General features: G+C 35.2%; 6 protein-coding genes across 16 annotated transcripts; 3 read left to right on the top strand and 3 right to left on the bottom strand.

Annotated features, from left to right (window-relative positions):
* The first annotated feature begins 4,823 nt into the window (after window positions 1-4,823).
* MAD2 (DNA-binding HORMA family protein) lies at window positions 4,824-6,739 on the top strand. 2 transcript variants are annotated; one of them, XR_015787253.1, is made up of 8 exons: window positions 4,824-5,086; window positions 5,206-5,221; window positions 5,308-5,438; window positions 5,529-5,649; window positions 5,726-5,829; window positions 5,927-6,048; window positions 6,131-6,241; window positions 6,601-6,739. XR_015787253.1 is itself a non-coding variant. In XM_022296060.2 (7 exons), the coding sequence occupies exons 1-7, from the start codon at window positions 5,014-5,016 to the stop codon at window positions 6,179-6,181; spliced, it is 618 nt and encodes a 205-aa protein (XP_022151752.1). In that variant the 5' UTR covers window positions 4,824-5,013; the 3' UTR covers window positions 6,182-6,283. The 2 variants fall into 2 exon arrangements, 1 of the variants encoding a protein (XP_022151752.1); XM_022296060.2 differs by lacking the exon at window positions 6,601-6,739 and having other exon boundaries at window positions 6,131-6,283.
* Window positions 6,428-7,598, top strand: LOC111019658 (uncharacterized). Its single transcript, XM_022296061.2, has one exon. The coding sequence runs from the start codon at window positions 6,564-6,566 to the stop codon at window positions 6,759-6,761; it is 198 nt and encodes a 65-aa protein (XP_022151753.1). The 5' UTR covers window positions 6,428-6,563; the 3' UTR covers window positions 6,762-7,598.
* Window positions 7,409-10,464, bottom strand: LOC111019742 (Ribonuclease inhibitor). Its single transcript, XM_022296183.2, has 2 exons — window positions 8,806-10,464; window positions 7,409-8,672 (listed from the first exon to the last, which is right to left on the bottom strand). The coding sequence occupies exons 1-2, from the start codon at window positions 9,739-9,741 to the stop codon at window positions 8,163-8,165; spliced, it is 1,446 nt and encodes a 481-aa protein (XP_022151875.1). The 5' UTR covers window positions 9,742-10,464; the 3' UTR covers window positions 7,409-8,162.
* Window positions 10,465-13,087: 2,623 nt separating this feature from the next.
* LOC111019771 (stemmadenine O-acetyltransferase-like) lies at window positions 13,088-14,751 on the bottom strand. Its single transcript, XM_022296224.2, has 2 exons — window positions 13,911-14,751; window positions 13,088-13,803 (listed from the first exon to the last, which is right to left on the bottom strand). The coding sequence occupies exons 1-2, from the start codon at window positions 14,679-14,681 to the stop codon at window positions 13,246-13,248; spliced, it is 1,329 nt and encodes a 442-aa protein (XP_022151916.1). The 5' UTR covers window positions 14,682-14,751; the 3' UTR covers window positions 13,088-13,245.
* Window positions 14,752-19,723: 4,972 nt separating this feature from the next.
* On the top strand, window positions 19,724-21,008 carry HSP21 (heat shock protein 21). Its single transcript, XM_022296182.2, has 2 exons — window positions 19,724-20,206; window positions 20,330-21,008. The coding sequence occupies exons 1-2, from the start codon at window positions 19,954-19,956 to the stop codon at window positions 20,818-20,820; spliced, it is 744 nt and encodes a 247-aa protein (XP_022151874.1). The 5' UTR covers window positions 19,724-19,953; the 3' UTR covers window positions 20,821-21,008.
* A 572-nt stretch (window positions 21,009-21,580) lies between these two features.
* Window positions 21,581-24,024, bottom strand: LOC111019740 (E3 ubiquitin-protein ligase AIRP2). 10 transcript variants are annotated; one of them, XM_022296176.2, is made up of 7 exons: window positions 23,842-24,024; window positions 23,583-23,746; window positions 23,295-23,395; window positions 22,701-22,863; window positions 22,504-22,577; window positions 22,194-22,400; window positions 21,581-22,079 (listed from the first exon to the last, which is right to left on the bottom strand). In XM_022296176.2, the coding sequence occupies exons 3-7, from the start codon at window positions 23,375-23,377 to the stop codon at window positions 21,872-21,874; spliced, it is 735 nt and encodes a 244-aa protein (XP_022151868.2). In that variant the 5' UTR covers window positions 23,378-23,395; window positions 23,583-23,746; window positions 23,842-24,024; the 3' UTR covers window positions 21,581-21,871. The 10 variants fall into 10 exon arrangements, with proteins under 10 accessions (XP_022151868.2, XP_087973910.1, XP_022151870.1 ...); XM_088117784.1 differs by having other exon boundaries at window positions 22,194-22,422; window positions 22,504-22,570; window positions 23,842-24,023; XM_022296178.2 differs by having other exon boundaries at window positions 22,194-22,570; window positions 23,295-23,439.
* Between the last annotated feature and the right edge of the window lie 998 nt (window positions 24,025-25,022).

The following is a 25,022-nucleotide window of genomic DNA, read 5'->3' as shown; positions in this document are numbered from 1 at the left end:
ACCATCCAACCATAGCTTGATATTCTGATTCAAAGCATAAGATTCTAAAACATCTCCATGAAGATGTGTGTCCATTTCCTTCCAAAACAACACATTCTCTCTGCTGCTGCCTCATTGGATTCAAGTACTTTGAGGAACATAAGCTTTACTTCCATGTACCTTCATTTGTGTTCCCGAAATCTATGAGACCTCGCCCAATATACTACAAAGTAGGCTTGATTTTCCTAAGCCAACTGACCCACAAACTGCAACCTTATAACCTTTTGGTATCGACATCTTCTCTACAACTTTTGTCGTTGGTTTCTTAACATGTAGATCATTTGCTTCAAAAGAATAATCACCCGCCTCAATTTCAATCTTGATGTCAGATCCACCGGAGGACGATAATTGATCTGCTTCCTTTGATCTTTTCTAAAATGAACTTTTGTCCAGTAAGACTGTGATATATGCTACCCATCATTTGAATTCATAGAAGCTGCGGACCTCATTCTGGTAAGTAATTCAACTTCTTGTTGTTTTTCTTGGGGTATCACAAAGCAATAACCCCTTCTGCCTTGTAATACATACGACTGCTTTTGCTTGTGGGTGATGAAAAATGGTCATATTTTTCAATCAGGAAAGTATGCAAAATTGATATCAAATTCAAACGGTGAACTTGAGCGGCGAAGTTATAGAATTCCTAAGCCAAAAATAGAACTTGAACGCTAATCAGTTTAGAATTCTCAATAGAAGAAGTTATATGACTCAAATACATGCCTACATTAATGCATTAGAACTTATATTTCAAGTCACGTTATTAATTTGTTAAAAAAGAAATAATAATGTAGGGATGATCAAAATAAAATAAAATAGAAATTAAAGTGAGATTTTTATTTTTATTTTTTCAAATTGTACCTTAATATTAAAAAATATATCTTTAAGCCAGTGAGAATTCCAATCAAATTGGTGTTGCTTTTGGAAATTCAAACTGAAATAAATAATAATCTACCAACACGAAGCTTCATGGATTTGACTTCTTTGAGGATAATTATCCTTTATTAAATAAGAAACTTCTTCCTTTTCTACTTTCTTAGGTGATAACATTCGAATATATAAAAATTAATAATAAAAAATAGAGTAAAAAAAGGCGTTATTTACTTATTTCATAGAATTTTACACATTTATCTCGACATTAAACTAAATAATTTTAAGCAGAATGAGAAGAAGAAGAAGAAGAAGAGGAGAAAAATAAAAACACTCCCGTGAAACTGGAAGCACGTGGGTCAGATTTTTTACCAATTTCCAAATTTATAGTATTTTTACCTTTTTTACTTTGGGTAAATGTTTGATTACGAAATACATTCGCATTCTCTTTGTTTTTTTTTTCTTTTTTTAATTCCTCAAACAAACATTTTCCTGTTATTTTTTCTTTTTCAAATTTTCTTCCAAATCTTTCTAAACTAATTTGGGGTATGAGGCCATGGTTGGAAACTAAATATGTAGAAATTAATGGTGGATTTAAAACTTGATTACTTTTAATGAATAGATATAGATATTAACATATTCTATTATTTCCACTCCCCATTAACTTATAAAACCTAACCAATCCATGTATTCAGTTCAACAAATTCTAACATAATTCTTTTAAAAAAATTTCTTTTAATGAATAGATATAGATATATTTTGCAAATAAATTTCTAATTTTACATTATTTAAAATAAATAAATAAAAAGTCCTTCAATTTTATCCTTAAAAGCCCTCAATATTTCACTGTTATTTTATGGCTAATTATGTTTAATTTTTAATTTAGTTTCTATGATCGGATAGTTTGTGATGTAAAACTAAATTATGCCAACCAATTTAAACTTTAAAAATTATAAAATCCAAATCTATAATTTAACTATGTGAGAGGATTCTTAGTAAAAGCAAAATATAATAATAATAACTGAATAAATAAAATAAAAGCATGCTAAACAATTTTAGGTATGAGATAGACGACTTTCCCTGGTGCATTTAAAAAATAATAATAATAATAAATTATTTCTTCTCCAATTTGATTTTAAAAGGTAACTAATTCGTACTAAAAAAGAAAAGAAAAGAAATGTAACTAATCAAATCTTTTGTTTTTTTCTTCTATTACATGTAACTAATCAAATCATAATTAAGAAATAATTACCAATTATATATAAGTAGTAAATTGAACAAAAATATGATTATGATAATTGAGAACCCATCAAAACAATAAAATATATTCTACATCCAATAATTGTCCTTGAAACATAATCTTCAAACGTTTTTCCCACCAATGATGAGCATTTGTTATGTGTTTTTTTTTCTCTGTATATGTTAAGAGTTTTTTTTCTCTCTCTCTGTCTCTTCTTTGATTTGAAACAAGATTTTCAAACTTTGTCATTAATTTTACACAAATTTATTGAGTTTCTCGTGCTTTTAACATGATTTAAATCTTTGACGTTGTTCATATTGAACTTTCTTTTGGATGAATAAATGTTTTCCTAAAAACCAACCATCCGACCAGTTAAACAGTCGGACCGCACCAACCAAATAATTCAATCTGGAAAAAAAGACATCCACAGACACGGAAGCTCGTGGAAAGAGTTTCCTTCGACAGATGATGGGCAACACTATTGGACTCTCTGCACATATGATTGAAAGAAAAAGTTTCAAAAGACTTTGAGATCAAATGAATATCTTTGATCCAAAGAGTCTCGTCATCCTGTCACTCCTTGAAGATGTTTATCGCTTCCAAGGAGTCCAACTCAACTAAGACTTTTAGAAGCCCTAGTCTCAATGCTAATCAAACGTCTTCCGAAATCGCATGGATTTCCAACAACAACGGACATGTTCATGTTGGACTTATAATAATGTCACATAGGATAAAATCTCGATAACGTGTGATCGCTTACATAGGAATAAATATAAACAATAATTGAATTTGCTGTAACAACTCACAATCTTATCAGACTTCAGCAACTCGTATTTTGAAATTATAATTAATTAAATGCAAAATGATTCCCACCGGCAACCAATAGTGTAGAGGCATTTGGGCTTGGACAAGCATAGATAGGTTCCATTTTATGATATACTTCTTCTCTTTATATTCCGCAACAACTTAGAAAACAAATCATTTTTTCGGAATTTTTTTAATATTATTAATTTTTAACTTATTTTCAAAATAATATATATCTCAAACTTAGTCTAAGAATAATGCTTGAGAAATTATTTCCACAATGGGTATGCAACCACGTTTCTTTTTTTATTTTTAACACAAAAAGCACCTACGATTGCTTATAAATATGACATCTACCAATTTAAAACAACATATTTATTTATCTTGGTACGGTGGCTATGCTTCCATCCCACAAGATCTACATCAGTATATTTTCTCTATTGAAATATTGTAGGTTATCTCTAAGAGATGGCCCGGCAACAGAGATAAGTTTCCAAACATTACTTTTAAGAATAAATTTGAGAGGTATGTTATTTTAAAAATAAATTAGAAAATTAGTAACATTAAAAAAATCACAATCACATTTGTTCAAGCTTAGTATATTAATAGACCAAATAAAAATTTCTCAGTTTTGTAAAAAATAATAACTTTCTAGTATTATAACGAAATAGTAAATTTGTAATTAAAAGAATATGAAAATTTATACGGGTAGCATGATTTTATAAAATATTTAGAAATATGCATATTTATAAAGGTAATTGCAAATATAATCTTCTTTTTTTTTAATAATTTGCAAACATATTAATAACTCTGAGAACATAATTATCATCTGTAATTACTAATACCCATATCAATTGACTAACGATAATGATTAATTATAATCGTTGTTATACTCTGATTTACTGTAATCAAATCACTAATATGCTTGTGTTCTATTTTTTCTTATATTTGTAAATAATTTTTTTTATGAATTTGTAATGGATTTCAATTTTGCAAATATGACAAAATATTTGAAATAAGATTTGATTTTTTAGTTATTTCAATTTTAACATTTCAAATTTTTTTATATATCAATGGTATGTCAAATCTAGTATATCAATAATATATCCGATCAAGTATTTATATCATGTATATAATTATGTATCGACACTCATAATAATATATATCAATGTTATTGATTTCTTAAAAGTAACAAATCATGTATATTAGTGATATATCAATATTCATATCATGTATAAAAGATATACATTTCATTTAAAATCTGTAAATAACACAACACAATTCAACTAGAGAAACTTAATATAGTAAATTAAAGAAAAAATAAGTATAATATCAAATATTTCATTGGGTATATCAACATTCAAAATCAAGTACTTGTTGGTATGTCAGCACCCATGGTCATGTATATCAATGGATCAAATCAAGTATACCTATCAGAATATAATTGGTTTATCAAGTATATCATTGTTTGGGTTGCGTGTTCATTAACGATATGGTGGACTTTTACTTTATTCTACGTGAGTTTGGACGTCTAGATTTTGCTATTTTTCAAGCTTGAAAAGTATAGGTAGCCGAGTATATCATTAGTATATCGGGTATATTATTTTTAGGTTTTTTTGTTTTTTTGTTTTTTTAATTTTTTTTTACTAAAAGACGCTTTTTGGTTAAATTAAATATAGTTAATAGAAATTCAGCGCAGCGCAATTTTGGAAAAAAGGGAGCCGGATCTCGGCCCCATTCCTACCGTTAAGGCGTTAACTATAGATAACGGCGCAAATTTTAAAAAATGTTACCGTTGGTTTTTGGATGGATTCGAACAGGGAAATAGCCGTTGCGTCTCCACTCAATGTTCTCTAGAACGGTCCATCTTTTTCCATAGCATTTAGTCGCGTCCGCAAGTCGAAGTTCTCAATTAAATTTTCTCTGATCCACTCGTTTTTCTCTTCTTCGATTAGAATACTTGAATCATCAACTCCGATTTCCCTTTCTGATTTGTTTCCCCTGTGCATCCATTAAACCCTAAATCTGTTCCTCGTTTTGAATTCAAGAAGTAAGGAAGATTTGATATGGCTTCAAAAACAGAGACCAAAGACATCATCACTCTTCGCGGTTCTGCGGCGATTGTCAGCGAGTTCTTCGGTATATGCTTCTGAAAACCCTTCTGATCTTAATTTTCTCTTTAATTCGGTTGATTATCCAAGAATAACCTTGGCTGATTTCTTCTTCTTCCATCTTTTCTTGAATTTTTTCTCATCCAGGATACGCTGCGAATAGGTATGAATATGGGATACGTTTCCTCTGTTCTTATTTTCATTTTCTGATCATGTAAATGTTCATTGATCGCAATTTTAACTGTGTAGCATCCTCTACAACCGTGGACTTTATCCGGAAGAAAGTTTTGTAAGGGTTAAGAAATATGGGCTTCCAATGTTGCTTACTCAAGACGAAGGTGTTAAATCCTTCATCACTAATCTAACTGCTCAGCTTTCTGGTAAATTCGCTTTCTCCAAATCAAAGATATGCATTGTGTAGTATGATTTATATTTATTGAGAAGTTTTTGAATCATGAAATTGGTTATAGAATGGCTTGAAGCTGGGAAGCTACAAAGGGTTGTGCTCGTCATATTGAGCAAAGCAAATAATGAGGTTCTTGAGAGGTGGAACTTCAGTATTGAAACTGATGGCGAAGTTGTCGAACAAGGGTATTAAATTCAACCAGAAACTTCTATTCCCTTTCATGTCTGAACTTCTTATCCTGATTACATGATCTGGCTGCAGCGTGTCGAGGGAAAAGAGTGATAAAGAAATTATGAGAGAGATTCAAGCAATTATGAGACAGATTGCTTCAAGCATCACTTATTTGCCCTGCCTTGATGAACCCTGTAAGTGTTTGCAACACTAACCATTATGAAATCGTTAGTTTATAATGATATTTAAGTCAATTTGAATGGTTTTGTCTGCTGTTTTTGTGGTTTCCAGGTGTATTTGATGTGTTAGCGTATACTGATAAGGATCTTGCAGTTCCATTTACTTGGATTGAGAGTGACCCCAAACTGATTGCCAATCCACAAATGGTGAAGCTGCATTCTTTTGATACCAAGGTATAATCAAACTTATTTGTTCAGTTCATTTTTGGATCCACTGCTTTTGTTGTTTATATATGGTGGTGTTGTGTTACTGCAGATTCACAGAGTGGACACACTTGTTTCTTACAAGAATGATGATGATGACTAAAAGCACTCCTATCGCTTTTGAGGACATTGTGAATCTTTTATTCACATTTTGTATTGCAATGTAATGATTCAATTAGAATTTCACCCGAATGATTTGTTTGTTTGTTTGTTGTTCGGGTGGAACTTTGAGCAAAATGTGACTTTTTCTCTATAAAAAAACCTACTTTTTCGTTATAAGAACAAGGGTGACGACCGACCTGACCGAGTCTGCCAAGTAATTTCCTTGGCCAAAAATATACCCAAATTACTCGGTCAAAACAGAGAGAGAATCAATTCTAAATAACGAGCATCCATAATTAGAAACTTCCAAGTAAATTTGTCTTGAAAAATCCAAATTTTTATGATAGCTTGTTGAGAAAGAAGAAAAAGAAAGAAGAAAGAATATGGGTTTAGATGATGATGGTGGTCTGTCTTGGGCAGATCAATGGGATTACAACAATGACCCGCCACCATCGTCGTCGGAAAATGACAAGAAGAAGAACAAGAGCGGCGGGTCCTCCGGCAAGAGCAAATTTGGGAAGACAATCTTGAGCTTGAAGTGGATGAAAGAATTGCGAAAGAAATCTGACAACAAATCTTGAAATCAGAATTCAGAAACCAACAATGTGAAAAGTGGGCTGAAGAATGAATCAACCAACCACCATTTGATTAATCTCTCCCATTTTAATACTTGTATTTTCTCCTCATCCTGTTGAGCTCTGAAGCCCAGAAAGCAGTATGATAGTTTCGGTTTTACCAAATTCGGCATCCAATGAAATCATATGTAATAACATTATAGATTATGCTTTTTACAACCTATCTGTATTGTACTCTTCCCGAATATAACCATGGAAGTTTCTTATATTTCATCCAGAAAGAATCAAGTTTTGATGTTCATATGTTCATTGGGCAAAAGAATGAATTCTTTTGGCATATAACCATAATTGAATTAGAAAAGAAAAAGAAAAAAAGAGCTCAGATATCATAATGCCATAATCATTAATACCAAGAAAATATCTAACATCATTGATGTCAAGTCAAATCATTATTAGTTTGGTGAATTGAGACCCCGCGAAACAAAGTTAAATAAATGTCTAAAAACTTGTCCAAACCACTGCCTGCTATATTCAAGGCATCAATTAACTACTTCAACACACGAAACAAAGTCATATAAATATCTAAGAAATTGCTGTAAATTGGAAAACCAAACAAGAACGAGGAATTCTGAAGAAAATTCAAGGAATCAAACTTTATTTGGAATATTTGACGTCATTTATTTCATTATTGAAACTTCCCAGCAACATGACAACAGAGTTTCCCACATATTAAAAGTAAAGTACAAATACGACGATGTCTAAAAGTTCTAACAGCAGTAAGTTCCTAGAAATTAAAGGGAAAAAAAAAAGGACTAGACAAGCACATAGATTGACGGTGCAGCATACATGACCTGCGAGACGCAATAGTAACATACTGAAGAACCACAATAATGGCCAGAAACAGAACGAAATGAATAAAAGACGACCAAGTCACATAAAGAGGCACCTTCCTTCCAGAGTTCATCAATAGTTAAACATTCTGATCAGCGGAAACCGTCTGCACCATGCAACTTCCCAATAGCTAGACGAAGAAAAATGGAAGGCCAACGAGATGATTGAATCTGAGACACCAGTTCCTAAAACCATTGATCATCAACGAACGATCTATAGTTATTTCCAGAACCATGGCACCCATTCACACCACTTCGAGTTCTTGGAATTAGTTTTTCTTTTTTTTTTCTTTTTCTTCTTTTTTTTTGGTTTTTCTCCTTCCACGTCCTTCAAAAGTATAAAAATTCAACATTTGGATTGACGATGCAAGTCAATACTCGGATCATTGGCTGTCTCTGGATTTCTTGCGAGAACAAATCTAAACTTTTAACTTGTATGCACATATCAAATTTAACCATAAATCGAGAAGCTGCAACTCTCTTCAGCAAGGATGAAAGAACACGGCTCGCTCCCCTCTCATTCACATATCGTTCTCTGCTTCCCACAATCAGCACAACGCAACTCCAGAGAAAATATCTCCTGATGTACATAGCCCTCTAGGCATCGTCCACACTGATCACACCTAGCTATACAAAGTGTGCATGCCCTGCATCTCTGGGTGTTGGTGTTCGTGCCTGTGTCAGTGTCGGTGACCCCTTCTTTTCCCTTGCAGCCAACCACCGGGCAGTCATAAACGAGCCTCATATTCCTGCATTTTGGGCATTCTTCTAGGTCAATGGTACGCCCATCAAAGCACGATGGAAAATAATCTCCACCTCGATAGAACCGAGGCTCCTGGGTATTTAGCTTAGTCAAGTTGTCAGTACCCAATAACAGCTTCTTCAACTTTGTAAAATGCTCATTTGTTACTCCATAAATTCCAGCTATGCTTAAATGTTTTACTCCCCGTGTACCTATTGACTTGAAGGCAGTCAAAGTATTAATAATGCCTTCAATGCTGAGTTTCGTGCATCCTGGAACACATAACTGCAGGAAAAAAGTAAAGTTAGAAACAAACGAGAATCTGACATTAATTCTTTCTAAAAAAAAGAAAGCTAGTACAATATGCCACATTCATAGCAAGAACTATGCTTGCACTTTGAAAAACTTGTATCCTTACCTTTGTGACCTTAGGATTATTAAGAAGCACCTCCATGAGACCATCATCAGTAATCCCTGTGCACTGTACAAGGCTCAGACATTCCAGACCACCTTGAGCCTTACTAGTTAATTGTAAGAGAACGTCATCAGTAAATTGTGCAAGCTTACGCCCATTTATGTGAATGTTTCTCCAAAAGAAAGGGTCCCCTTCGGCAGTCAACCGCAGGGACTTGCAAACCCTTTCAACAGCAATAAGATCCCGTGTGCCCAGATAACCAAGCACGAAACTTAAAGCGGCATGAGGAGGTTCGCCTACATCAGAAGAGACACAATTACCCTCTTTAAGATCTTCCGGTTGCACTCTAGAAGTCTCAGGTTCCATACCAAGGGTCTGAATTGTATCCACAACATATGGTGGTTCAGGATCAGTGTGGCATGATACATCACCTGCTGTTCTCCCATCAGACCACACATCAAATCCATCCAGCTCATAAGAATTATAAAAAATTCCTTTATTTTCAAATGGGTACGCCTGGAACCTAATTGCATTGTTCCAAATAAAGTTCAATCCAGCAAAAAATTGATAATTTCCATCAACTGGGCCTCCCTCGTCTCTTTCATATCCTCCACCGTAGTCAACTTTCAGATCGTCAAGCCAGCCAGTGATTGCAGTAACGGTGGTACTTATATCCATACCAAAGGGATCTGGCGGCAAGAGATCCAGAATATCACTCGAGACACAATCTGGCGAGCCACCCCCTTCGCAGGTGTCCTCTCTAAAATCAAGGCAATCCTCGACCTCCTGGTTAATATGCCAGGGCATCCCATAAACATCAGAATTCCTCTCGGGAACACCATCGACAAGAAAACCACTTGAAATCCGCATCGGAGAAACCAAATTGTCCTCCGAAAGATGCGCTGGAAAGATCGGTCGATGTGAAAAATTCAAGGCCATTGCAGGTACGCCCAAACCCAACCCAAGATTTTCCTAGTGTATTCCGGTGCCAATGGAAAAAAAAAAAAAAAAAAAAGGCAGACGGTAACAAAAGAAGGGGAAAAGGATATAAGAAAAGAAAGAGAAAATAACTAATAGAAGAGATCCGCAGAAAAAAGAAAAGAAAACTCTCAATTTCGGATGGCAAACAAAAACACAGCACACCAGAATTTCACGGAGTTTCTCGATGACAAGCTAAACCCAGATGGAAGCACAGGTGAACAAAGGGGAAATAAGGAAGCACCCGCACCGAATATATCTAGAAAGTAAAATCACAGACTACGATAATTTAACTTTTTTTTTTCTTTTCGGATTAACAGAACGAAAAATAGGGTTACAGAGAAGGAAGAAAGGAAAAGAACGTACGATAAGAACACAAAGGAAATCGGAAATCGCAGAAGGAAAAACACAAAAATTACCAGATTGAAAGAGGAAACCCTAAGTTAGAGAGAAAGAGATGCAATGGAGGAATGATGAAAGGGGAAATCTGAGGGAATGGAATCCCAACAAACGTAGCTTACTGGAATGGAATACTGCAAAGGAATAGGCTGCCGCAAGCTCCTTCCACGGATGGGAGAATTCTACCAGGAGACACAGAGAAGAGAAGAGAGAGAGAGGATGCCGATTCGAGTTTCTAGAAAGAGAGAGAGTGGTGTTGCGAAACCAGGAAGGAGAAGGAAGGGAAGAAAAAAATGTTAAAATAAGGAAATAGGGCAAGAAGGACACGTGTCGGTCACGAGGGGTAGATTTCTGTTTTGGGGCAGCGAGATGTGGCGGGAGACGGAGCCCTAATTGGCGCCTCCTCCTCTCTCTCCGCCCCTTTCCAATTTCGCCACTTTTTCTCTTCCACCGTTGGATCTTTCATCCGACGGCTGCCTTTCTTTTGGAGGAATTGTGGGCCATCCTCCTCCAAACTTAGGTTGGGTTTCAAATTCAACTGTCATCGTCCCACGCGCTAATCCCTAGTTTGCCTCTCACACCACTCTAAATTAGCGTGTATGTGATGTCAAAATTAATTAATTCATTCATTAACGATGTGTCGTGTCAATATTTTAATTGGAAAATTAAATAATATCTTTTTGTTTCTTTTAAGCCTTAACCATTCCAGAAAAAATAATCTTAACTATTCAAATGAGCTATTGATGTTATTCTACCATGGCAGTAAAAAGAGTAACGATTTTAAATGTGTAATAACAGTGTATTGATGTACTATGTGTGAAAACTCACACATAGTATGTTCCGATAAAAGTTTTCTTCCGGTGGAGTTCTACACGATGAGGATTTTACATTTATAACTAAAAGAATTTCCTAACTTTTTCGAGGACTAAAAATACGATTCCTATCCCCAATTCTTACCCAAGTCTGAATTTGTTTTCCATTCACCCAACACAGACATTATTTGTAAATAAGCAAGCGAGGAATTCACAATATATAAATTTAGTGTCATTTTTTAAGAAATGTTTATGAGATTAAATAACATTGATTATTATAGTAGACCTAAATCGGGTAGGGGCAGTTATTGATATTACCACGTTATGGGGAGCATGTGTGAAAAAGGGTAGTTGTGTAAAATAGAAGAAAAACTTAAACCCAACGAATCAAATAATCTACATTTGTTTGGGTTGAATTAGGACTTAGAGGGAATCTGTTAGGATAACTTGGAGGATAAGATTGGCATAGTTTTTCTGTATCAATTGGTATTTGCGCAAGAATTTCCTTATAAAATAAAATTCCAAAAAGATATGGAAAAGGATGTCCCACTCCCATTGGTTGGAAATTGGAAGTTGGATTTCAACCTCATTTATCATCTGCCTCTAAATCAACTCCAATTAACACAACACAAATAGGCCAAAATAATAATAATAATAATAATAATAATAAAAATGGTCCCAAGCACAAGTTTTCATGGTCGCAACTTGGGTGTCAAGTCAAACCTTATTGTCTTTTATTTCTTGCATTGCACGCAGAAGCATCGCCTCCAAATTCAAGCCCTGTCTCACAATCCACGCAAATTCCTGACCGTGAATTCAAAGAAAACTGGTGCTAATGTTGAGCTGCAAATCTTTTAGAAATGGATCGCTAAAACACAACAAAAGTTGTTTAAATTACCAAACTCTCAAATACAAAAAAATTGAAGATCTCAAAATTTGAACCGAGAATCCCTAGTTTAATTCTTAGCTAGACTTCTTTTTCAAAGACTTTCACGAAGGCTTAAATTGGTCGAAGTCCGTGTTTTGATTGCTCCCAGTAACCATCCAGTTTCTCCACATAGGTTGGATTAGGGAAGAGAGTGATCCATGTTATATAGACGAGGATAATTATCTCCATTAGGTCGTATAAGGTCTTTTAGATGATACAAAAACAAAAGGATGAGAATTATGTCCAAAACGAACAATATCATATCATTGTAGAGATACGAACGGTTTGGAGCAGTACACGCATCACACTATTCGAAAACATATCTAGCATAATAGCTACCATTCAAGAAATTAAGATGCAAGCCACAAGATGTTTCTCCACCAATTCTGATAAAAGCATACAAAGTTAGGCATTTTAAGGAAAACTGGTCTATGGCTAAATGGAGAACATGACAAATTTTAACTGCTTAAAAATGTTATTAACAACAAGAAACAGTGGCATACACGTTTGCAAATTGATATTCGAATATTCAGTCACTTGTATGCCATGTTGCCATTGGATACTGAAAAAACTAAAATTTAGCTATCTTTTATTAACTTGGGTAAAGCGTAGTTGGAAAATCAAAAAAAGGAAATACCCAGATGAAGAATCAATCAGAAAAGAGATGTAAAACACACAGAGCTCCGTTGTCAATCTCAACATAATCAACGAAGGAGAAGAAAAAGGTTATTTTTCTTTTCATACGACTGATTTGGTTGTTCATTAATATTATTTTTTCTAACCAAGAGAACTAAAAGCTTTTTTTAAGTGGGTTTCTGTTATTTTTAAATAACTCTTTTAATTTGTTGGCAGTAGGCAATATTCTTGGTTGTGAATTGATTGGAATTTGACACTAAGTATCTGAGAGTTTGATGACCAGTGCTCACTCCATTAATGGGTCTTTGCTAGCTTAAATAGAAAGGACAAATCTTATGTACTCATTTTTCACTCCAAATTAATGCTTTGGATTGTAGCCACTCTCACTAGAAAACTAGAGCTGCTTTGCTGGCCTTTGCCTCCTGTATTCATAATGGGCCTCTGTACTTCGAAGCCCAAATACAACCTCGGGTCGTTCCGGTCCGGCCCGGTAATTTTGACCAATAATTTAAAATCCAACGTAAAAATGCTATTGACAAGAAAGAATCGTCGTTATAATTTAAACGAACACGCTACTTGATGTGTCCGCATTTTGAGAGTTCATCAAAATTCAAACCACGTACATAATATATATATATTAAAAAAAAAACATCGGAAAGGAAATGGAAGAAAATTAATTAACGATGGAATTCAATTAGGAGAAGGAGAAGGAGAAGGCAGTTTGGCGTAGTTGAGGAAGAGGTGGTCGGCCTCGAGCCTGGCCATGTGCTCCTTCTTGAGATGAACGTACACGTCAACCCCGTCCCCGTCCTTCTTGTCGACGAGCACGAAGAGGTTCTTGAATATCAGGGCCGGGGACCCGACCCACTCGGGCTTGCCCCACCCGAAGTCGGCGTCGTAGATGGGCATTCGGCAGAGGCTGGTGAAGGAGCAGGAGAGCAGCGAACCGGCCGCGAACCGGGCCGAGGTCTTCTTCATGGCGTCCAGGAAGTTTCTGTTGTCCTGGATCTGCTTCAGATAGTGGGTGTCGATTTTGGCGATCTCTTGTCGCACGTGCGGCACGAGGGCGTAGCAGTTGGGGTCGTCCAGAATTTCTTGCGAGGGAATTGCGAATGTGCTCCGGTAGTAGTTTCCGAATGCGTATTCCGGGACTGGTGGCTCCAGTCTTGACCGTATGTTTACTGCGTGACACACCAAATACGTCGTCGTTTTCTCCGATTCCAGCCTTCCATTTTCGTCGCTACACTCCTGAAAAATACAATACAACACGCATTTTTTTAATTTCCCAAATAGACTTGCTTCAAAGCTTTTTAAATATTTTTTACTGTTCAAATATCCTTGAAAATGGGACTTACATCTTTAACGGCGGCAATAAAACGGCCGTAGAGGAAGGCGGACAAGGACTCGACTCTAGAAGGGCGTCGTTGATTCTCAAAGGCGTCGCTCTCCGCATATTTGGCTCTAATGGCTTCAATATTCGCACCATTAATCTCGTACCGTTTCGCCACTCTCTCTCTAAAAATACTATTCCTCGTGTTGTAGAGCGCCGTCGTCGTCGGCGGGAACAGCTCCCCCGACGCAAAATGCCCCCGCAGCGCCTCCACTTCCCCCCGGCCGAACGCCGCCCACCCATTCACCACGGTGAAAAACGACAGAGCATCACCAATCTTATGGGAAACGCAAATTCCCACGCCAACGCCGCCGCATTCGAACACGTTCAATTGAACCCCCATCGAAACTTCCTCCAGCTGGTCCAATTCGAAGGGAAGGAATTTGTTCAATTCGCCCGGAAATGGCGTTCCGACCACATCAGAGAGCCGGCAATTGACTCTGGTTTCGATGAAGGGGACGCCACCGTCGTCGCAGTCGATGAAAAACTCGCCGTAGTTGACTCGGCCGGCGAGAGGGTAGAACTCGGTCAGCACGTGGGAGAGGGAATTCTTCAGGTGGTCGGCGATTTTGGCGGCGTCGAAATCGGCGGTGGGGGCGTAGAAATACACCATTGGGTTGTACACGTCGGTGGTTACTTGGTCGAGAAACGACATATTGCAGCGGCGGAGGTGCGCCGGCGTCGGGGAAAACGGTTTGATCATCTCTTTGGAGATCACTTCGATTTCGACGGCCATGATTTCTCAAGAATTGTGCAGAAGAAAATGCAGGGGAATTGAAGGGATGGAAAATGGAGGTTTCATTTTCATCTCGATTTATGGGGAGCTAGTTCCTCAGTGGATGATACTTGGTCAAAGTCAAATAGGGAAGATAACACGTCATCGTCATCGTATCAAATAAAATTATTTTATTTTTTAGTACAACGACGATTTAATTCTTGTATGTTAAGTAAACAAAAATGTTGGGTTTTCATTTTATTCCTACATTTCTACCCTATCTCTGTATTTTTATTATGTATGAACATTCAAACCCTTTAGATTTTAGCTTTCTAACTTTATCAAATTTAATTTTGGTTTGTAGGGCTTAGAATTTCCATTCAATTAAAAGCCAAAGATACTTTCATGTATTGATTCAATTTATACTTTCATTAACTATAAATAAAAAAAATAAATGAGCTAGACAGTATGTTGAATTCAATAGAAGCCAAAAGATATAATGTATATTTTCACAATTTCAGTGTTTGTGCAATTTTTAAAATTTCATTAATTCTTGATGTATTGATTTTTTTTTTCAAATAAATGACTGAGTGTGACTAAAATATTACAAAATTTGATAACTAATATTTGATAAGTACGAGAATGTTTCAAACATTTTAATTAAAATGTATTTTGTTAGAATAGCTATTTCATTGATGGATTTTCATATATTGAGAATATGTATATACGTGTATTAAATTTAAAATTTTAAATATTGACGATGAAATTGAAAAGTAACTTATATATTGTAAACTAAATATATATTTAGTCTTTCATCTCTTCGGTAGCTTTTTTTTTTTAATTCGAAATTATAAAATTTTAAATTCTAATGTCGAAATTAAAACTTAACTCATAAATTAGACATAAAACTACCTATTTAGCCTTTTATCTAATCAGTAATTTTTATTTTTTATTTACTCTTTCTTTACCTAAAAGATTATTGGGTGGGAAATATATATATATAATTATATATATTACTCTAAAACTAACATGACAAATAACAAGTTGAAGTTGAAGTACCATAATATAATTTAAATTAAAAAAAAATATTTAGTATGTATATGTAAATATGTGTCAACAACTGACTTACGATCAATATATCATATTTAATATACGAACATATTTCAATATAAATGTTAATAACAAGTTCCTTTCTAGTATTATACAATATTTCACGTTGAACTTAATGTCTTTTATCCAAACAAGTGGGCAATGTAGTATTCATTATAATATATAGTTTTTGCCTCAAAATAAAATAAAAAAGAAAAAATTGTTATGTATAGTTTTGTTTTTTCCTCTCTCTGTTTCATTTCAATCGGTATAATATATTTTATATATATACGTGTTTTCTTTTCCAGTTCACCTACTACTTTGTATAACAATAGTTTCCACCCAAGCATATTTCAAATTTAAATTCAAGTATCAAAGTCAATTTAACTTTCATATATTAATTTAAATGTTTATTATCAATTTTAGCATATAACTATTTTTATCAAGATTGAGATTAAATCATTAAAAGTTTCAATTATTTTTGTGGTGAATATTTTTGTGGTGAAGTAAATTTATTTTTATGAAAAGACTTCAAATTCTAGATATTTATATGTGGTTGTTACGTTCGTAACAACCTCTTGATTGATATATATGTAAATTATTAATTAGTTCTTTGATGTTATTAATTATTATTATTGTTGTTATATATAAAGGTAAAAGAGATACATAGGAATTAAATATAAATAATAATCTTAAAATTATTATACTTTCACTTTGTTAATTTCCTTTTTAATAATTGATGTGATATTAACTATAAATTTATATGAGGAAATCAATCGTTAATTACTTGTGCGAATGAATTAATTACTTTTTGTGGTGGACCGATCTTGAAATATATTTTTTTATTGAAAGTTTGATTTAAGGGGGAAAGAAACAAAGGATGTGATCTCTATTTGATTATTTCCATCTGCAGTGTGATTGTGATTAAATGAATTTTTTTTATTCCAATCTTGCGAGCATATCTTTGGTAAGAAGAGTATTAACAAAAAATAAATCTTCCAACTTGTAGTAGTGACAAATTAAATATATATATTATTTAATGGAGGAGACTTTTAACATGATCATGTAAGCTCATAACTAATTTATCCTTTTATTTTGAAAGAGAGATAATACTATTAAATATTTTTTTAAAATATTATTTTAGTTCGATGTACTTTTTTAACTTTTATTATTTTAATCTATGAACTCTTGAAACATTAAGTTTGGCTTTGGCTTCTTGTATTTTAAAAAGTGACAAATTTTATCTAATTTATTTCAATCGTATATAATCTTATCATAATATTTCACTCGCTAATTTTATTGAAATGTAACTATAAATTTATATTAAAGGTTCCAATATTGTATAAATATTTTACAAATAAAGATTAATTTGGTCACTTTTTAAAAATACATTGACAAAAATCAATATATTTAGAGTATAATAATTAAAATGTACAACAATGACCAAAATGAACATTTTGGCAGTACATAAACCAAAATGAACAAAAAGTTGAAGGCATATGGATCAAAATAGTATTTAACACTTTTTTTTTCTTACTCTTGATATAATTTTTTATAATTATCATATCACGTTGAGGAATTAACAAAAGTAGCAATGACAGTTCACTAAGTTATAATTAATCATAATTCATATCATATCGTGAATGTCACACATTAGAATTTCTCTAAAAAAAGGAAGGTATAAACACATAAAATGTCGTGTTGTAATTAATAACTAATCTTTATATATGGTGAGGCTGTTCGCATTATAAATGGATTGGATACGAGTTGACTTTTCAACAATCAGCTTGTGTCAATGTTTGAATTACCACATGTTCTGTAATTAAATATATATAATATGGTTATCTACAAAAAAAAATATATATATATATATATATATAATATGGCGATATTAATTGAAATGGTTTCTTTTAATTAATACACAATGATTAAAAAAATACGTAAAAAAACCAAATCTGGTTGGGTGAGACATTTTCAGTTTAAATTTTCCATTATATTTATTATTTTATCAATGACAGATAATCCGTTTGACCTGAATATAAGTATGCCAACGTGCTTTGTAGTTCGTTCAATGAGTTTTTTTTTATTATTATTATTAATTTTTATTCGAGTACAGCTTTATTCAATGAGTTGAAATAATAATAATAATAATAATAATAATATATTAACGGCAGGTTAGCAACCATTATGCGGCAATTATACTCTTAGAAAATAAATTAGAAATTAAGTTGATTTTAATTTAGCCACTATATTTTTATAAATTTCATTATAATAGTCCATCTAATTTTAATTGAACGGGATGGTCTGACGGAGATAGAAAATAGGTGGGTTTTAAGAACTAAAATTCTTTTTATTACCACAAATATATAGATATAGATTTGAACCTCGAACAATCTTAAGAAAAAAAAGTAAAATGTTTTAATCCTCAAGCTATGTTCATATGAACAATAATTAAGGTATTTAAAAATATGCATAAGTCTAATAATTCGAAGTGTATTAGACATAAAACTACCTTACTTTTATGTACAAGATATTTTCTTTCGAAACGAAGGAGGCAAAAAGCCTAAGAAACTAAAAAGAGGAACAAGGCGGGGCATGGAGACCCCATAACATCAACCATCAACAAGGGAGAGAGACCCGGCGATGGTCGCTCACAAACATGACAACTCACAGTAGTCGAAGAAGCCCGACGAGCAAGCCAATCTGTGCAAGAATTGGCTTCACGATAGATGTGCGAAAAGTCGACAAACCAATCCCTCGACAAAAGATGGTTAATATTCGACACCAATGGACGAAGCAAAGGCAAGTAATGATATCCCTTAGACAGGATACTGCGCACCATTTCAGAGTCCACCTCAACAAGAAGATTCCTACAACCAGCATTCGAGACAATCTTCAACCCAAAAAAGACACCCCACAATTCGGCTGTAAACGACGTACCATGACCTAGATTATGCATAAAACCCACTACCCTCCTGCCCATTTAGATCTCGAATGAGGCCGCCTGCACTAGTAGGTATTAAGCTTCCAACAATTGGCCGGAGGGGCCTCCCAGCTAACAGCAGACCAACAATGATAAGGCTTCGAAAGGAAAGGGACAACCCAGTTCCATAAATTCACAAAATTACTGGCAGTGCAATGAACTATCAAGACAGGCATGGTCGAAAGGAGAATTGTGGTTGAAAGATAGATTTATTGCGCCAATTCCAAAGCAACCAACACCCTGTTGCATAAATAGACGACCAATGCGAAACCAAAGGAACCGACAAATTAAATTGAATCCACTAGGCAATGTTACCAGCAAAGAAACAAGATGGGAGACCCGAGGGGATCAGACCACGCCACAAATCGTGAGCACAGGGGCAGTCACGGAGAATATGCAACGAGGACTCCACTAAATCAGGGCAATGAGGGCAGACAGCAGACTCGGAAAGGTGACGACGAACCCTTTCCTCATTTGTGAGAAGACGATTGTGAGTCGCTAACCAAAGAAAGAAACGGATTTTGCTAGGCCCCTTCCACTTTCGGATTCAATATCTACGTACGAATTTGAATATAGTCCAATTAATTAAAACATATATGTTCTACTAAAATATTGTGAGTTTAAATTTTCACTTTCGTATATAGAAAGAAAAGAGTTTAATCCCTGCCACAGAGAGAGAAAAAAAAGTGTATTAACGGTGAAACTTTTAAAAAGATGTGTATAATAAAATTGAAACGAAGCTACAAACGTGAATAAAATGATACTTTAACCGGTAAAATAAAAACAATCCCTCACTATTCTGGGCCATTTGGACAGGCCCAAGAGCATCGTTCAGACTGACGATGTGAAAGAATTCTTATTGGGCCTGGGATAAGTTGAGCTAACGGGCTTGGCCCATAAGTATTCAATGGGTCGAGCCCGATATCATTCGAGACGAATCCAGAACCAGAAACCATTTGGAATTCAGAATAATCCTTTTTGGGAGGTCTCTCTCTACTGTCGCTCTGGAGAAATCGAGAATTGAGGTTCCAGTTCCTTCGTCTCCAATATCCGCTCCCAGTTTCTAGAGACGCCCGCTCGCTCCTTTTATAAGTCAGCCATGGTGAGTTCCTCATCATTGAAAAGTTTCGCTGAAATATCTGTAACTACTCCGACGCATTTCGGAACCCGCAATTCTCTCTACAAGCACAGAGTCTTTGGGAGATCATAGATTTCGTATATATGGCTCGAGCTGTTTCAAATCTGACTTGCCTCATCTCCTGCGCGCCTGGGAAAGCCTGCAATGATCCGAGGCAGCTTCACCATGGATGTTCCAATTTCTTCAAATCAAATGCTAAAGCGTCCCGTCGTAGAATTAGCATCAAGGCCATGGCAGGGGATGGCAGGGATAATCTCGACCACCTGCAGAGAAGTTCCAGGAAGGAAAACCAAGCTACACAGCCCAAGAAAAGGGTAGCTCCTGTTGCTCCTGTTGGTAATTAATCTAAACCCTAAATCTCAGCTATGGAAGCTATAGCCTGAAATGTTGAGAACTCTGAATTTCCTTCTCTGCTCTTTTGTTTCGCTGAATTTTGGTAATTACGAATGTTTGTTGTAGGGCTTTGGGACCGATTTCCGACGGCGAGAACGGTGCAGCAAATGATGGAGACAATGGAGAGGATAATGGACGACCCAATTGCGTACTCGGGGGCATGGCCCTCACTGTCCTTCTCCGGCGATGCTGCTGCTGGGTACGGCAGGGGAAGAACTCCATGGGAGATTAAGGAGGGGGAGAATGAGTACAAGATGAGGTTCGACATGCCAGGTATGACGAAGGAGGATGTGAAGGTGTGGGTGGAGGAGAAAATGCTGGTTGTGAAGGCTGAGAAGGCGCTGACAGAGAAGACTGCTTCAGAAAATGGAAAGGTAGAAGTAGAAGAAGGAGAAGATTGGTCTGCTAAAAGCTATGGAAGATATAGTAGCAGAATTGCTTTGCCTGAGAACATTCAATATGAGCAGATAAAGGCGGAGGTTAAAGATGGGGTCTTGTACATAACAATACCAAAGGCCAGCGTTTCAAGTAAAATCGTGGATATCAATGTCCAGTGAAGAGTTGTTGGGAGTAGTCTCTTCAAGAGTAGCGGTAGTTTTTTTTTTTTTCTTTTGATTCACCTAGTACGTGATGTAAACAGTAAAGAAGATATAAAAGTTCTTGCATTTTGTTATCCACTCAACAAAGCTTCGCTGTAACATTTGGCATTTACAGAATGATATCGTGGCCTACAAATTCTCTGTGATTTGGAGTTCTGGTTTAGACTGCTTCAATTTTGTAGAGAATTGCAGCAAATACAGCTGATTGGAAAGCCAAAGTTCCTGTTCGAGACTTCGAAAGGTGAAACAAAATACTAATTTTTCAAAGTGGAAGTCATTTTTAGATGGTCATCTTTGTGCAGCCTTGTTAGAGCAATAGAGTCAATACTTGTGCGTTAACATAATGGATGCCCTGAAAGCAGGAAACTTTCATCATTTTACTGCATCTAAATCAGACCCAAGTGAGCTATTTGGACACAGAACCCTCAAGAATCGGAAATCATTTTGTTCTTCGCTGATTAAATTGATTAGCCTTATACTCGAACCAGAAAACATCCAACCAGAAGATAATCAGAAAACATATATGGGAATGTGATTGTTTAAATGCAACACCAGCCACCAGTGGTCTCCCTGATCGCACAGTGCGACGCTCAACATCTTTTTTAAACTACTTCTGATAGTACATCGTTTTGTCTTTCACAGGACCACAACATGTTCAGAGGCTAAAATCTATATTTTAAGTTATTGATTGCAATTTAATGATGAATAAAACACTGGGAAAGGAGAAATGAAGACCATTGGATTAGCACCAGGAATCATACATTGAAGTGTTCTCTCTCTATCCTGCAATCTCGTGAATTTACACGTGTGACATTAGAAATTCAATATAGTTCTTCACAGCTCCTATGCAGAACCAATGTAATCTGTATCTGATCTGAATATTTCCTACCTTCCAATCTGTACATTGCTAGAATTTTACTCCCATGCTATGTACCACATTCTCAGTTGAAGTTATGTACAAGTGGTAGCCAGCACAAGTAGATTGTCCTTCATTCTTCTGATGTAAAGCTCAGAACATGTAATCTGGTACAAAAATATTAATGTCTGGCGCAAATAGTGGCAGGTTTTCAATATAAAGGTAGAAATGTAATAGATTCTCCTTGGCAAGAGTTTCAGAGTCGATGATGTCGGTATCGCCTGTAAGAATCCACAAATCCCCCGAGCTCAACCTGTTTAGACAGCTACGGCAGAAAGGACAGGAACGCGATCTCGTGCTCCTGAAAACAAGATAACCAGGGAGAGAACTTTTGTTGTTAACTGATGATAAGAAAAATGTACAACAGGAACTAAGAATGAAGAAAATTTGGTGGTAAAAATGCTACTGAAGCTACCAGTCTTGGAAGCAGTTCAGGCACATTGAATGGCCACAATTTGGCAAGACAACATTTCTGCAGTTCTCCATGCATATCCCACATTCTTCATCTCTCTCAAGATCTTCGTCTCTTTCGAGATCTTCATCAGATATCTTTCTTTCATCTTCTATTCTCTTCCTATGCGAAGTCTCTTCTTTCGGCAAGACATGCCCACTTTGAAGTTGCCTAAGTGAAGGGTATATTACAGCTGCAATGGTTACACAATAAATGAACTGGAAACTGATCAGTTTGTCTCCGAAGAAGCAAAAGTTAGAAGGGAAATACATACCATAGAACTCCCTGAGAGTGGCTTTTCTTTCTCTTGGCAACACTAGTGGCTTCCCATCGACGTACACCTGCATACTTGAGGAAACATTGATGGAGCTTTAGATTTCTTTAAACAGTTGAAAACAGACGACCAAAAAGGGAAAACTTTCGCCAGCACTGGGAAAAGTTGTCAACAAGCTGGAAGGGATGGCGGAGCACCTTGTACAAGAGTATGTGGAAAAGGCCCAAGAAACTTGGAATAGAATCTGTGCAACTGTAATCCATCCATTCAATCAAATGAAGAAGAAATGGAGCAAATGGGCTGTAATGCAATCTCATTTGAATGCAAAATCCACCGTAATCTCTCGAAAGCATAGCTGCCCTGCAGAAGCAAAACCCCATGAGAAGTCCAAGATTTTCTATGTCAATGCTCAACAAGTAACTCAAGTAGCAACAAGGTTCATATAACGCGGACCATAGGCCGAACTGACTTCACCTATCTAGAAAGAGGACAGGGAAACTTTTGGGTTCAAGAGGATGAAAGAGGCTGGCAAGGCAAGATTTTGGACTCCAGAAGACATGAAACTTGTGAAAAAGTCATAACACTGGGGAAAATGATGGACAAATTAGCAGAAAACTCAAATGAACCAAACTTAAAACTTGTTTTCTTTGACATCATGGTAAAGTTACATCTATATAAAATCTGAAAGAGCGACCAAATAAATTACCCTGAAGGGTTAGATGTTGAGAACAGAATCAGAGTTTCCTCTTCAGATTACAACGTTTATTGGATAAAGTTTATGTAATACTTACAAGCTATTTGCATGTCGTATATCAGCTTCAACAGCTTTAACAGATTCTTTAAATGAATTCCTTTTGGGCTGTTTTGGCCACATTCTCTTTCTCCTTAGAATCTGATAGAACAAAACTAATGATAAAGAAATACAGAGAGAGGATCCTGAGAAAAGATCAAATGTATAAGTGGAAAGGCTTTGTCCTGTCATGTGACAATTATAAGGGGTTATTGAACAGAGAGAGAGAGAGAGAGAGAGAGAGAGAGAGAGAGAGAGAGAGAGAGAGAGAGAGAGAGAGATGGATAACCTTGCTTTGTTTTGAAACTTCAAACCTTTGACACTTTAAGAAAAGAAAGGGATAGCTTCCCTCTCATTCAACAGCACCTCCCAATCCTTGGCCCTTGTTTCTTAACTTTCCCAACTGAAAATTTGGAGATTGCATTGGTTCCAAGTCAGAGTTTCCTTCCATGGCTAGAAAACCCAAAACCCAAAAATTAAGTATGCTAAGAATGAAGATAAACACAGGCTGACTAATTCCGAAAACAAATTTAGGGTTGCGGCTTTACCAACTTAACCGTGCTTCTTACACAAGATTGATGGCGCCATTTTATTCCAACCGAAAGCTGGAAGTGGTTCTCAACCAGTGACGCCCATCGCCTGTCTTTAACGATTTCTGCTGTCACCATTGGCGTTTCGTTTCCACCGAATTTCTCCATCTTCGTTGATTTGAGAAACAAAGAAGGAGAAGCAAGAATTTGAACAATTGGGCCGTTTCCCTTCGTCATCTCGAGCCCATTTAATACTGTTGGGCTTAACAGTTTGGGCTGCAACTTTAATCCACAATCACGTGGCCATTTTTTCCTGAGAAATTATACAACTCTCTCTATTTATTACCCGTTTTGAGAAATGTGCAAAACATTTGCTTTTGTATGCTTTTATCATCTTTATTTGATTATCTATTTTTAAATCAAATTATTTTTTTCTTGATTAGATTCTAACAGATTTTTTTTGTAGTTATATTCCCTGTGATTCTATTGTTGGTAATTATCTCATTTATAAGTTTACCTTTCAAATATTGTTCAGATTTTTTTATTCCTTTCTTTTTTTATTAAAAAAAATTGTATGGTTTTTCGTTTCTCTTTATTTATTCCAACCATCGCCTTCATCATACTTTTTCTCCACATATATGAATAATTCAATCACTTTTTATTTTAAACTAATATCAAACTCTATTCACACATCAATTAAGTAAAGATAAAGCTTTTATCGAATTAAGTTTAATTAATACTAAATTTTAGTAACAAAAAAAATCAGTTGTAGTGTCATTTTTATATGAATCGTGTCAATTTCAAATGAAATATAGCACCAGATTTTGTTCACAATAAATTTTCAAATTAAAACATAGTAAAATTTGCAATATTTTCTAAATTTTAAGATGAAATTGCAACCAATGGTGAAATGTAAGGTGTAATTTAATGTAATTGAAAGTTTATGATTAATATACATGCTAAATTCAATGTTTTTTAGTACAAACATGTAGAAGACTCACAGTATTTTAGTCTGAAATACATATCTTAACGAGTTGAACTGTTAAATAGAATCCATATAAATTAATTAAATTTATCCAATTACTTAAGTTTTGAGGTTGAATGGTAGTTTAATTGATTTTCTTTTTATGACTACACTAATCGTCCCGCTTCCATGAAATCTTGGATCCGCCGCTGTTTGGCATGGATTTAAGCATCTA

Source organism: Momordica charantia, assembly GCF_013281855.1.
Source record: "Momordica charantia cultivar OHB3-1 chromosome 9 unlocalized genomic scaffold, Mcharantia_2.0 BLBB01000009.1, whole genome shotgun sequence".
NCBI classification, from domain to species: Eukaryota; Viridiplantae; Streptophyta; class Magnoliopsida; order Cucurbitales; family Cucurbitaceae; genus Momordica; species Momordica charantia.
This window is presented reverse-complemented; position numbering and strand designations above follow the sequence as displayed.

What these genes read in the sequence shown, in the direction of transcription:
- MAD2 (XM_022296060.2), top strand. Translation starts at nt 5,014, where the DNA reads ATGGCTTCAAAAACAGAGACCAAAGACATCATCACTCTTCGCGGTTCT. An exon ending in GGCGAAGTTGTCGAACAAGG is followed by an intron (nt 5,650 to 5,725) that starts GTATTAAATTCA and finishes ATCTGGCTGCAG; the next exon opens with CGTGTCGAGGGAAAAGAGTG. An exon ending in TGCATTCTTTTGATACCAAG is followed by an intron (nt 6,049 to 6,130) that starts GTATAATCAAAC and finishes GTGTTACTGCAG; the next exon opens with ATTCACAGAGTGGACACACT.
- LOC111019658 (XM_022296061.2), top strand. Translation starts at nt 6,564, where the DNA reads ATGGGTTTAGATGATGATGGTGGTCTGTCTTGGGCAGATCAATGGGAT.
- LOC111019742 (XM_022296183.2), bottom strand. Translation starts at nt 9,741, where the DNA reads ATGGCCTTGAATTTTTCACATCGACCGATCTTTCCAGCGCATCTTTCG. An exon ending in ATAATCCTAAGGTCACAAAG is followed by an intron (nt 8,673 to 8,805) that starts GTAAGGATACAA and finishes TTTTTCCTGCAG; the next exon opens with TTATGTGTTCCAGGATGCAC.
- LOC111019771 (XM_022296224.2), bottom strand. Translation starts at nt 14,681, where the DNA reads ATGGCCGTCGAAATCGAAGTGATCTCCAAAGAGATGATCAAACCGTTT. An exon ending in TTATTGCCGCCGTTAAAGAT is followed by an intron (nt 13,804 to 13,910) that starts GTAAGTCCCATT and finishes TGTATTTTTCAG; the next exon opens with GAGTGTAGCGACGAAAATGG.
- HSP21 (XM_022296182.2), top strand. Translation starts at nt 19,954, where the DNA reads ATGGCTCGAGCTGTTTCAAATCTGACTTGCCTCATCTCCTGCGCGCCT. An exon ending in AGCTCCTGTTGCTCCTGTTG is followed by an intron (nt 20,207 to 20,329) that starts GTAATTAATCTA and finishes TGTTTGTTGTAG; the next exon opens with GGCTTTGGGACCGATTTCCG.
- LOC111019740 (XM_022296178.2), bottom strand. Translation starts at nt 23,377, where the DNA reads ATGTGGCCAAAACAGCCCAAAAGGAATTCATTTAAAGAATCTGTTAAA. An exon ending in ATACGACATGCAAATAGCTT is followed by an intron (nt 22,864 to 23,294) that starts GTAAGTATTACA and finishes TTGCTTCTGCAG; the next exon opens with GGCAGCTATGCTTTCGAGAG. An exon ending in CTGAACTGCTTCCAAGACTG is followed by an intron (nt 22,080 to 22,193) that starts GTAGCTTCAGTA and finishes TCTTGTTTTCAG; the next exon opens with GAGCACGAGATCGCGTTCCT.